The sequence below is a fragment of the Diceros bicornis genome, chromosome 22, assembly GCF_020826845.1.
Source record: "Diceros bicornis minor isolate mBicDic1 chromosome 22, mDicBic1.mat.cur, whole genome shotgun sequence".
Taxonomy (NCBI): domain Eukaryota; kingdom Metazoa; phylum Chordata; class Mammalia; order Perissodactyla; family Rhinocerotidae; genus Diceros; species Diceros bicornis.
Genome location: NC_080761.1, coordinates 5,790,731 through 5,803,416, shown reverse-complemented (window position 1 = coordinate 5,803,416; position 12,686 = coordinate 5,790,731). Strand labels below are relative to the sequence as shown.

General features: G+C 42.0%; 1 protein-coding gene across 2 annotated transcripts in view; it reads right to left on the bottom strand.

The window, feature by feature from the left end:
• Window positions 1-5,734: 5,734 nt before the first annotated feature.
• The window catches only part of FBP2 (fructose-bisphosphatase 2), a 52,254-nt gene continuing 45,302 nt past the window's right edge, over window positions 5,735-12,686 (bottom strand). For both annotated transcript variants that reach the window (XM_058565478.1, XM_058565479.1), the window contains 2 exons: window positions 9,364-9,483; window positions 5,735-6,142 (listed from right to left, as the gene is read on the bottom strand). In XM_058565478.1, the coding sequence (XP_058421461.1) occupies window positions 5,948-6,142; window positions 9,364-9,483 (315 nt within the window). In that variant the 3' untranslated portion in view covers window positions 5,735-5,947. The remainder of the gene's footprint in view (window positions 6,143-9,363; window positions 9,484-12,686) is intronic.

The following is a 12,686-nucleotide window of genomic DNA, read 5'->3' as shown; positions in this document are numbered from 1 at the left end:
GGTGGGAATGCAAACTGGTGCAGCCTCTATGGAAAACAATATGGAGATTCCTCAAAAAATTAAAAATAGAAATACCTTATGATCCAGCTATCCCACTACTGGGTATCTACCCAACAAACCTGAAATTAACAATCCGAAGAGGCTTATGCACCCCTGTGTTCATCGCAGCATTATTCACTATAGCCAAGACATGGAAGCAACCCAAGTGTCCCTCGACTGATGATTGGATAAAGAAGATGTGGTGTATATATATACCATGGACTACTACTCAGCCATAAAAAAAAGACAAAATCGTCCCATTTGCAACAACATGGATGGACCTGGAGGGTATTGTGTTAAGTGAAATAAGCCAGAAAGAGAAAGACAGACACTGCATGATTTCACTCATATGTGGGAGATAAACCAACACATGGACAGATAGAACTGTTTGGTGGTTACCAGGAGCTAGGGGGTTGAGGGGTGGGCACAAGGGGTGGAGGGATGCACTTATATGGTGACTGATAAAAATAATGTACAACAAAAATTTCACAATAAAAAAAATGACAATATTATATATGCTGCTCAAAAAGTCATTGTGACATAGGAGGGCCTAACTCCTAAGGGGGAATATTGCTGGTCTCTCTGACCCTGAAGTCCTGATCTCTGATAACAAGTCCTCCTCTGAGAGGGCTGGCCCCCAGGGTTTTGTACTCTGTCTCCTGGGGCAACTTTTGTTTTTCTTTGGTAGCTCTGGTGCACAGAGGTAACCCTGGTCTGCACCTCTTAGCCCACCACCATCATTGCTCCCTGGAATTCTTGGGAGACTTTTGTCACATGACTGTCAAACTGTCCTGGGTATCAGTCTAACTTCCAAGAAGATAGATGCATTTCCAAACAAAAAGCCCTCTTGTGCTTGAGAAGCTCTTTTGTTAAGGAACAGGCCAGAAAACATAGTCTCAGGTGGAGTTAACCATTTACCTGGTGGAAACCAACACTTATCTTCTTCCCTCTACCTTTCCAGCTATCAAATGTGGATCAGGCCATTCCTGAGAGGTGGTGAGAGTAAGATCCTGGAAGAAGGATGCTTAAAAGCTTGAATACAGTATTTTTTTTTAATGTTTTGAAATATTCTTTTAGTTTAAATATCCTGTCATGTATTTTCTGTCCCCTTCGTAATAAGGCTTTCCCCCAGATGTGTACAGTGTACAGATGTGTAGAGATGGGGCCACCCCTCTGTCTGAACTTGGCTGGAATGTCACCCTCTCCGTGAAGCCTGTCCTTGCCCAGAACCAGGTTAAAACAACCTCTCCTAGTACTGCTCCCCCTTCCCTGACTTATTTTTCCCACAGCATTTATCACCGTCTGACATACTATTACATTTCATTTTTTGGCTTGTTTATTGTGTCTCTCCACACATTAGCACTGAATCTATACAGAGATCAAGATCTTTGTTCTGTTTGCCTCTCTGTTCTCAGCACTAAGGACAGGACCTGGCACAGAGTAGGCACACAATAAAATCTGCTGTTCGAATGAATTAATGAATGATATGCACAAGTTTTATATGAATATGTTCTCATAGTTTTAAAAGAGAGTTTAAAAAAAAAAAAAAGAGTCAAGAAGTGAGATAAAGCAAAGACCCCTTTGGGTACTCTGTTCCCCAACAAACATTCCCCTTCCTCAGGGGAAAAACCACAATTCTTAATTCAGAGATATTAATAGTCCTTTGTCTTTACCCAAAAACCACGTGTAATCTTTTGTGCTTTTGTTTAATTTTACAAAAGTGGTATCGCATCATATCCATTTGCAAAATGCCTTTTTCACTGACTATTATAGTTTAGCCACCTTGCCTTGTTTGTACTTCAGGCTGTGATGGTTAATTCTGTGTCAACATGGCTAGGTATTGTTTTGTTCCAGTCTCAGGCTATCAACAACCAGCGTTGTGGCTGGATCAGCCCTTGTGGTTCTTATTATGACTGCAAGATGTCCTTCAGCAATAACATCAGAAACTTTGAAAAAATAAAAGTTTATTACTTATACGACCTGGAAATTACACAGCACACGTGGGCCACACAGTGAGGTCCTGGGTGGAGGGAGAGAGAGGGTACATGGGCCTGGAGTTCTACTTTTATTGGGGTCAAAGGTGGGGGGGCCTGGGTTTCAGAGGCTCATTCTTTACTGGTGAATTGAAAACATAAGAGCAGCAATTTAAAGAACTGGAAGAGAAAAAACAAGTGACCCCAACGGTCAGTTATTGAAATCAACCAAGATCTCTAACACAAAGGTGCCTCGGTGCAGGGAGGCAGCCTGGCTCTTTATCTAGTCGTGTGGCTGACAATGTGTTTATTCAAGATAGCCATCTTTGAAGCAGATGCCGTCTTTGAAGAGGATGCCTCAGCAATCAAAGCTTAAGTCAGGCACTTGCATTAAAAAAAGAAAAAAAATCAACAACTATCAGGGTTTACAGCAGAGCTATGGGGCCCAATTCTTTGGTCAAACACTAGTCTAGAGGTTGCTGTAAAGTTATTTTGTAGAAGTGATTAATATTTACCATCAGTCGACTTTACATAAAAGAGACTTTTCTCAATAACGTGAGTGGGCATGTTGGAGTGGGGAGGAAATTCTCCTCTACCCTCTTAGGATTCTCTGGCCTGGCCTGAGAATTAAACTATTGATGTAAGACAATTAACAGGAGAGTAGCATACTAGTTTTATTAGATTTTTTATACGTACATGGGGGCCTTCACAAGAGAATGAAGACCAAAAGAAGTGACGAGAGCTGAAAGCTTTTAAACAAATAAACAATAAATTTGTGAAGAAATGACAAGATAAAAATGAAACCAGAATGTAAACAACATATTAATCATCATCAGGTTAGAGGGAAGCTAAAGGCCTTAGGGTGTCAGCCAATATATTTCTTTCTTTCTGCATTTGTCTATTTTGAAGTTAAAAATGCCTTCTATAAAACCATGGAAGGTAATTATTTCCATGTTCATAAAGGACTGGAGTGGGTTTGTAAGTCCCAACTTATTCAAACCGCTGCATAGCCTTCCACAGATCAACTATCCCCACTGATGGACATTTAAATTGCTCTCACCTTTTTGCTGTTACAAATAATACTTAATTTTAAGAAGGCTAATACAGGCATCTATGTAGACACCAAGATGTAGGACTATTGGGTCAGTCTTTGTTGGTTTTTGTCAATCTGATATGTGAAAAGTGATATGCCATTTCACTTTCATTTCCCTGATCATCAGGGAGGCTAACCATCTTTTCACATGTTTATTGACTATTTGTGTTTTCTCTTCTGCAAATTGCAGTTTTATATCCTTAGTTTACTTCTCTATGAATAGTTTATCTTTTTTCCTCTTAATATGTATGATTCTTGATATTCATTTTTTGTTACATGTTACAAATATTTTCTCCTCAGCTATCAGTTGTCTTTTAATTTGTGGTGTGTTTTTATTTTGATGTATTCACACCTAACCTTTAAATCTTTTGCTTTGTGACTTTTGGTCCTGTTTAAGGTCATAAATATATGTCCTTTTATCTTTTTGTAACTTTATAGTTTTATTTTTTTATGTTTAAGTCTGAAATCCATCTGCAATATGTTTTGGGGATCTAGTTTTATTTTTTTTCCCCAAGTTTCTAGCTAATTATTTGAACACCAGTCATTCTTTCCCTGCGGATTTGCAGCAGTATGTTTTCTTATTTTTAAAAAGCATCTATTAAAATGGTCACATGGCTTTTCTCCTTTTGATGTGTTAAGGGGTCTGCCTCCCAGTTGCTGAAGCCCATCTGTCCAAAGTACAATGGAAACCAGTGAACGGTTCCACCTTCCCCAGGTGGGGCCAGACCTGGCCAGTGTACTTTTGGGGCATGCTTGAAAACGGAAAGAGCAATTGGATTTCCCCTGAGACAGACACAAGCACCTAAACTGGAAAGGCAACCAGGAGGGAATGAGAAACCGAGAGGAGAGAGTTCTCAGATCACTTAGTCCTGAGACCCCAAGCAGTGGTCTTTCCTGCCTATGGAAGCACTGGTCATCAAGGCACCCTTGTCCTGATGCCCTCGAATCTTTGATATGTAGCCTCTGAGAATGGAATGAGAGTCCCATGTTCTTCCCTAGTTCCCTGTTCTTGGATTTGACATGCAGGGACCCAGAGTCTCAGCTTGAAGAAGAACACATATGGATGGTGAAAGGATCTTTCTCTGAGTGTCCACCACATTCATCAAAGCAATATGCACCATGATTGAAGGTGCTATCTCTCAGCTTTGTTTCCAACAAAACCTTCTCCTGGCTGTGTAGTCTTTAGACTATGTGCTGTAAACTCACCAAATCAAAGTATTCATAAGAGATCTTGAAGTGAAGATTTCAGTTTGAATCTTTTTTTTTTTTTTGCGAGAAAGATCAGCCCTGAGCTAACATCCATGCCAATCCTCCTCTTTTTGCCGAAGAAGACTGGTCCTGAGCTAACATCCGTGCCCATCTTCCTCTACTTTATGTGGGACGCCGCCACAGCATGGCCTGACAAGCGGTGCATTGGTGCACGCCCAGGATCCGAACCCAAGCTGCCAACAGCAGAGCGTGTGCACTTAACCGCTACACCACGAGGCCAGCCCCTTCAGTTTGAATCTTTGAGATAAAAGTTTCAGATGAAGTGTCTAATAAAGCACTAATAGCCCATTGGTTAGAATCAGAATTTATCCTAGAAAAAGAAAATCTTTATTCCTTATTGGGAGGATAAAAATTTTTCAATTATGTATTAAAATTGTGCTACTTCTGTTACTGCTGCCAAGCCATGGTGGACTGAGTAACAATGTTGGCTTCTGAATTACATCCAAGTTGAAATCTGCCTTTGGGTTGTGTGAACCATCCTACTCAAAGCTAAAGGGGAAGAGGGGAGCCTTGCTTCCTCCCATGGCTTCTGCTAGTCCCACCTCCACACCACTGCCTCTTTCCTTAATCTAATGCCTCACTTTAATGGATTTGCTAATGTTGAATCATTCTTCAATTTCTCGGTTAGGCCTGACTTTGTCCTCATGCATCTTTGTTTTAAATACTTCTGGGTTTGACTTGTCAATATTTCATTAAGGATTTTTGCCTCCAGGCCCATATACATATGTAGCAATTCCTGTTAAAACAGCTGAGATTTCTGATACATATGCCACCCTCTTCCCAATCTTGACATAATTTGGACAAATGAAGAGTTATTTAACCAGTGCACTCTGTTGGGCCCTAGGAAAGATTAAACATTTCCAAGAAAAATGAAAATGCAAAGTTAAGGAATTGAGAAAAGTAGGTATTAATTTTTAAATATTAATTCCATTTACTTGTGGCTTTGTCAATAGCGGACCACATTTTTCCATTAAAATAGTTATTGGTTATCCAAGTTATTGCTCTTAAAAAGACTCAATCCAAAATTTTAGAATTTAATAGCTGTGAAATGTCTAACTCAAAACTTATCCAAAATAAGAAAAAAACTCTTCTAAGAAATTGTCGGCCATTTAAATTGTATATGAATATATATTTAAATAAACATATAAGTTAAATACATGTACCTATTTCATGAAAAAAGACATTCATCACTACAGGATAAGACACTAGCTTCAGATTTTAAGCCAACAAAGAGAAATTCTTAACTGATCTCTGTACTTTTTGCCCACACATAGATAGATGCCGATTACTTGGGCTAACTGACTTAGAATTACAACCCTAGTTGCCGCTGTTCATGACAGAAGACAAATCAAAGTTGTTCTTTTCACATGTGGGTTTTATTTTCAACGCTTTACACTGACCATAGATTCGCCTTTGGCTTCTAGACCTGCCCTGAGCAGTTTGCTGCTCTTTGGTTTGTGACTCGGTGGATTTGCCTTTTGCTGCTCATCCCACTGTTTCCACTGAGCATTCATCTAGGGTCCTTAAGACAGGATACAAGACAGAGAGAAGAGGGCTTACAGGCTCAAACTCACTACCTGCCTGCCTGGTTTTTCTGTACACAGGTGAGATATTCCTGCACATCATCTGCGGACCCCAGGATAAGTGGGACTCGTTGGTGAATGGCCTCAGGCTTCACGTCCAGCACAGGCTGAGTGCCTGTGGTTGCCAGGCCCCCCGCCTGCTCGATGATGTAGGCCACAGGATTGCACTCATACAGGAGCCGGAGCTGCAGAGAAACAGAGGCAGGTGGACAAGCTTTTCAAGTTGCCAAAAATCCTGAGCCATGCCCCAGAGCTCAACGAGGAATTCCAACAGCTGAAGTTCTGTCTGTCTCGTTAGCGTACTAGCATGAGTAGTGTGGAGTACCTCAGCAGGCTGGGCTATCCAAGATCTAGACCCTCCAGGAGGCTGGATGCATCAGCTGATACTCATCACATATGCCTTTGGGGGCACCTCTGGTCAGCATCTACCTGTCTTGTGACCTTTGCGCTAGTGAGAGACTTTTCTCTTCACTTGGGAGTATGATATCTAGGTACTCAGTTTTTGTTGGTTCAGCAATGAGGTGACCTGACCCTGCAGGCCTGGATAGGAGCCTCTATCTGTGAGGCCTTATGGCTAGTAAGGAGTCAAGCTTGGATGAGATTGGAAGGTCACCTCGAGAGTGCTAAGTGGTCTCTAAGGATAACCACAGTGTCGAGGATCATGGAGAGGAACTCTACATCTCAACTATTGACTTCGCTAAATAGTTTGCTGGTGGTGAAGTGGCCTTTTCTTTTAGCCACTTAGGCTAAGTTAACTCCAGTTGCTTGCACTTCGATAGCATCCTGCACTTCCCCTTTCATAACAGTCATGACACTGAGGTTTGTTTAACTTCGGCCTTCCTCCTTAGACACCTTCCCTTGAGGGCAGGGACGGTGTCTGTCTTGGTTGGTCATTGTGATATCTCCATTCCCAGTCCTGCCTGACACAAAGAAAGTTTCCAAACGAGGCTACTGCATACCGTGCATGAGGGCTGCCAGTGGAGGGCAGGAATGGGGGGAAGGTCAGCCTGCAGCCTGCTTGGCAAGCTGTGCACACGGACGCAGGGCTGAGCTTGCTCTGAGGAAGGAATGCCCTTTCTAAAAGGCACACTGGAGAACCACCAGGTGTCCACCCTGTGTCCAGTGAGTACGTGGTGAATTGAATTGAATTGAGCTGGATTGATGTCCTTTTTGGGGATATGTCTGTGATTATGTTGCTCCCCCTCTCACCTCCACCAGACACACACACCCATCACATTAGATTCAGTGTGACGTGCTAGCTGCAGGCTCTGACTCAGTATCATGCTATCTTCTCCTTCCTTCCCCCATAGGTGCAAAAGCTGTAATTAGAAAAAAAAAAGTTCCTTTTCTGTAAGCAGCTTACAGAGTGGTTGACCCAGCTCTGTGCAGCCTTTCCGTCTCACTTTTTTCTTCAAATCCATTTTGAAGATATGTTGAAACTACTTTGAGAAATAGTCATATCTTGTGCTGATTTTTAAATTGTTGTTACTTCAAGAAGAGGAACGAACTATCTCTGGTCTAGGTTGGAGAGCCAGGCATGCAGGAGAGAGTAAGTTAAGACCCCAGGGGCCAGTTGCTGCCATTTGGTAAAACAGTGTACGATCCCCTCACCCCAGACCTCCAGCTCTTGGAGTAGTGGGCAGCCTGGCAGAGCACAGAGAAGCCCCAGTGCTTGTGGGCGTCCTTAGGGCAGCTAGTTTTGTCTCTGACTGTCCACAGGAGGGACCTTGGAGGCCTGGACAGGCCGGCCAGGGGGACTCTGACCTGGCAGCTTGTAGAGCTTGGCTCTTTCCTCCCCTTTCCCTTGCCCTGGGGGCTGGAGGGCAGGAGATTTGGGATGTCAGACAATAAAGTCTCAGATTATAACCAATTAGCCTTTGTTTGTACCATGTTGATTCAAAAAAAAAAAAAAAAAAAGCACAGCATTCTCACAGAGAGCGTCTTGGAGCCAAGGTGTGCGCTGACCTTAAGATGCCATTGTTGTAGTGAACTCATCTTAAAACACAAAGCCCAGGCCTCTATGGTGCCTTGGCCTGCGTGCCATTTGATCTATTTTTTCTGCAATTAAAATCTAAACAGTACATAGGGACAAGCACACACAGGAGGAGAGGGGTACACACCCACCCACACCCACACCCAGATGTGGACACAGAGAGCATGCGAGCTAAAACATGGAGATCAGGAACCAATGGTGCTTTCAATATGGGTGGTGGTTATGGTGCTGGGAGTACAGATCTATGTATGGAATTATGTGCTTATGGGCAGGTTTACGAAATTATATGTGGATATTTTCTGACTCATTTTAAATCACTTTAATAATTAGTAATAATTATCTTAATGTTCTCCCTGTTGGAACTGAGTATGTGGCAAGAGTGGTTCTATTTAAGAATTTCCACATCTTCTACTTGATCTCATTTAATACTCCATAACACTTTTCTTTCCTCCAGCACCTCTCATGCAGACTCATCTGTAATTCTTAGTTCAACAGGTTAATAAACATGAGCTTAACACCCTCATGAAGAGAAAGGCCTGATACCCAGTCTACATGTTAACAATCTTCTCTGTGGTCTCACGTGCTGTTATATTTCTTAGTGTGGCCTTGAATCTGGCATTCAAATTACTGGCATTCCAGTAATTCACATTGCCCACAGAGACATGCATCCATGTGGCTAGTAGCTGGAGTGTCAGGGAATATAGCAGGTTTTTGCTTTGATTTGCCTACTTACCCATGATTGGCTAAAAATCAGACACATTTCCGTGGGAGGGTCTATTCAAGATAGATGCATTTGGATCATAAGATTCCCCCTCAATAATATGAGTATTTCTGGTTTTGTGTCATAAAGTTGCAGTGAGATCTTTCAGGAGCTACCTTTCCAGAAATGTTGAATGTGCTCTGAGCAGAAGTCCTTATTCTGGAGTCAGGGAGCTCTCTAGGGTATTCTTGGGTGGATTTTAGGACATCTGTGGACCCCTGAAAACATGTGTAATGTGTATGTTTATGCACATGTTTTTCTGGGAAGTGGGCCCATAAGTTTCATTAGATTCTCAAAGGGGTCTATGATCCAAAATCAGTTGGTGCTGAAGCTAAAAGTTAGACACAGCATGTGGAAAGTGGGAGATGAACAGAGGTGACTCATGGTGAATGACAGTTTTTGGAAGTGAGAGGCCAGAAGAAGTGAAGGCCAGTGAAAATCACCAATAACAACAACTCAGGCTTCTCCTTCTCCAAACCTTCTACCACAGTTTTAAATTTCACTAATGGGAAATATACCTCATTTCTCTTCCGCCTGCCCACTCACAGACAGACATGCCAAGGCCAGGGCAGTAGCCAAAAAGCAGACATGAAGAGAAAGGGAATCCAGACTGACTCACTGACTGGATACAGCCATGGACAAAGGAGAATTACCTTGCCCTTAGGACTTTTCTGGTTTGCTGGGTACAGGAAGATCCCTCCATAGACCAGGGTGCGGTGCACATCGGCCACCATGGAGCCCACGTACCTGGCCCCGTAGGGAGCACTGCCATCCTAGAAGGCAGAGAGGGGAGAGACAAGATGCAGGGAGTGAAGCAATTAGCCAGCACCAGCTCCAGGTCACACCTCCAGCTGGTGCGGCCTCTGCATTCCAGGTCCTTTATCCTCCACCCACTAGCTTAGGAACTGAAAACATTGTGTAATTGAGTATTTCATTCATTAAGAACCCCCAAACCTCAAACAGTATTGAACTCATCAAATGTAGGACTACTTAAAGTAAGAGACAATATCCTGTAGCAATCTTAAGAGAGGAGCTAACAAGAAAACAACAACAACAAAAAGAAATGTCTGCAAGCAACTATTGTTTGGCAGCTCCTTGAAGCTCCTTCTTGGCTCCCCTCGGTTCATAGCTCTTTTTAGCTCTCCAAGAACCAAACCACCTTGAATAATGACAACTTTTGCATTTACTGCAGCCAGTGTTTATCCACTGACAAAACTTTAAACCACTTTAGAAATCATTCAAAGAAATAGAACCACTTACTTGTAAACCTCAGTTTCATTAGTTATGTAATGAAAAAAATATTTGTTCAGAGATAAATAAGTCAAAGGTCATGATTTTCCTCAAAGTAAGGCCTATCAGGTAAGGCACGACTATCTGATTAAATTGCTCCTTTGGGCAGGTTTGTTTTTTCCCCGCATTCAGTGACCCATCTGAGATTTCTTTGTCTAATCTAAGAATTCTCTGACAGTGCAAAGGAAGACAGAAATTCCTCAGGGCAGGCATCCAGGGTTTTGTGTGGCATCAGCCACAATAAAATGCATTTATTTTATAAGCATTTATTTGCCAGGCCCCTCCATTGGTTTGTGATGTCCTTGGGGAAAGAGACTGTCTTGCAGCTCTTGGCATTCCCTGGGCACAGCCTGTGCAAAGCATAAAGTAGGTGCTGCGAAAACCCTTAGTGAATTACATCCAGTGAGATTTCTGGAAAGCACTACTCAGGTTATTACCTTCAAAATTAGATGGGCGATTTTGCATGCCTCTTATATTTTATTCACATAATGATATTGTGTATCAAAACAGCTTCAGATGCCAGTTAAGGGACTTCTCAGTGGGGAAGAAATGGAGGTCTGAATTAGACTAATGGCCATAGGGATGAAGAAGATGAACATACTTGAGAGATATTTAGGAAGCAGAATTGGTAACACCTAGTGAACGATTAGACGTAGGCATGAGAAAGAGCTAGTCCTCTTGGTGCACTCCCAGAACCTTGCTGGGAAGAGTAAGGTGGTAGAGGCAGCATGTGTCAGGAAGGAGCAGGCTTGTGGGGGGTGGCGTGGGGGGTGGTTGACAGGAGGTGGGGAACAGGAAGGGCAGAGCTGGACACGTGGAGTTCTAGGTATCTGAGGAGCAAATGAATCTGAAGCCCATGAGAAAGCTGGAGAACAGGAGTGATCACAAGGGACTGGATGGGGACACCCTGGGGGGACACCAAGTGTGAGCCAAAAGGCTTGCTTGGAATAGAGTCCTGTAGCATACCAAACTTAAGCGCAGGCAGAGGTAAAGGGGAGCCAGTAAAAGAGGCTAGGAAGATTGTTAGGAAGGTGAGTAGAAAACCAGACACAAGGTCAAGGAAGACAGAGTTTCATGAAGGAAGCAGGAAACAGTGCTAAATGCCATAGAGGGGTCACGTAACATAAGGTGGAAACACGATCACTGGATTCGGTAACATTTCCGAAGACATGGGTGACCTTTGCCAGGACTTATAAAGGATTATAAGTTTCAGAGGATTATAAAGAGCAGACATTGAGCAAAGATGGTCAAAGAGGGAATGAAAGGAAAGAAAAACTTGAAAAAAATGGAAACATCCCTCCCACTTCTTGATATATATCCAAAACAATTGGAAACAGGATCTCAAAGAGATAGTTGCACACTCGTATTCATTGCAGCACTATTCACAATAGCCAAGAAGTGGAGGCAACCTAAATGTCCACTGATAGATGAATGGATAAAACTAAGGTCATATATACATACAATGGAATACTATTAGCCTTAAATAAGAAGGAAATCCTGTCATATGCTACAACATGGATAAACCTTGAGGACATTATGATAAGTGAAATAAGCCAGTCACAAAAAAACAAATACTGCATGATTCCACTTATATGAGGTATCTAAAATAGTCAAACACATAGAAACACAAAGTAGAATATGATTACTAGGGACTGGGGGCAGGGGGAAATGGGGAGTTGTTCAATGGGTACAGAGTTTCAGTTTTACAAGAAGAAAAAGTTCTAGAGCTCTGCTGGACAATAAGGTGCATATAGTTAACACTATTGTACTGTATACTTAAAAATGGCTAAGATGGTAAATTTTATGTTATGTGTTGTTACCACAATAAAACAAAAAAATGCAAACATCTTTTAGTTTCAGTGTGAAAGTAATATATGCTTACTGTTGTAAAATTCAAACCATACACAAACTATTTAAACCAGTGCTGTCCAATAGAAGTATAATGTAAGCCAAAGATGTAATTTTAAATTTTCTAGCAGCCACATTAAAAAGAGTAAAAGGGAACATGTGAAATTAATTTTAATAACATTTTTCATTTAAAATAATATATCAAAATGTTATTATTTCAATGTGTAATCAATAGAAAAGATTATTAAAGAGTTATTTTTATTTATTTATTTTGCTGAGGAAGATTTGCCCTGAGCTAACATCCGTTGCCAATCTTCCTCATTTTGCTTGAGGAAGATTAGCCCTGAGCTAATATCCATGCCAATCTTCCTCTCTTTTGTATGTGGGTCACTGCCACAGCATGGCTGATGAGTGGTGTAGGTCTGTGCCTGGGATCCGAACCCATGAACCTGGGCCGCTAAAGCAGAGTGTGCTGAACTTAACCACTAGGCCACGGGACCAGCCCCAAAGAGTTATTTTATATTCTCTTTTTCCACTAAGTTTTCGAAACCCAGTGTGTATCTTATAGCACATCTCAATTTGGACTAGCCACATCTCAAGTACTCAAAAGTCACGTGTGGCTAGTGGCTACTATACTGGATAGGAAAGAATCAAGGGACATGATGAGCTCCAAATCAGGGCTGGGTCATGGTAGTGTGTTATGAACTGAGTGTGTCCCCCCAAAATTTATATGTTGAAATCCTAACCCCAATGTGGTGGTATTAGGAAGTGGGGCCTTTGGGAGGTAATATTAGGTCATGAGGGTTGAGCCCTCACGAATGGCAGTAGCGCTTTTACA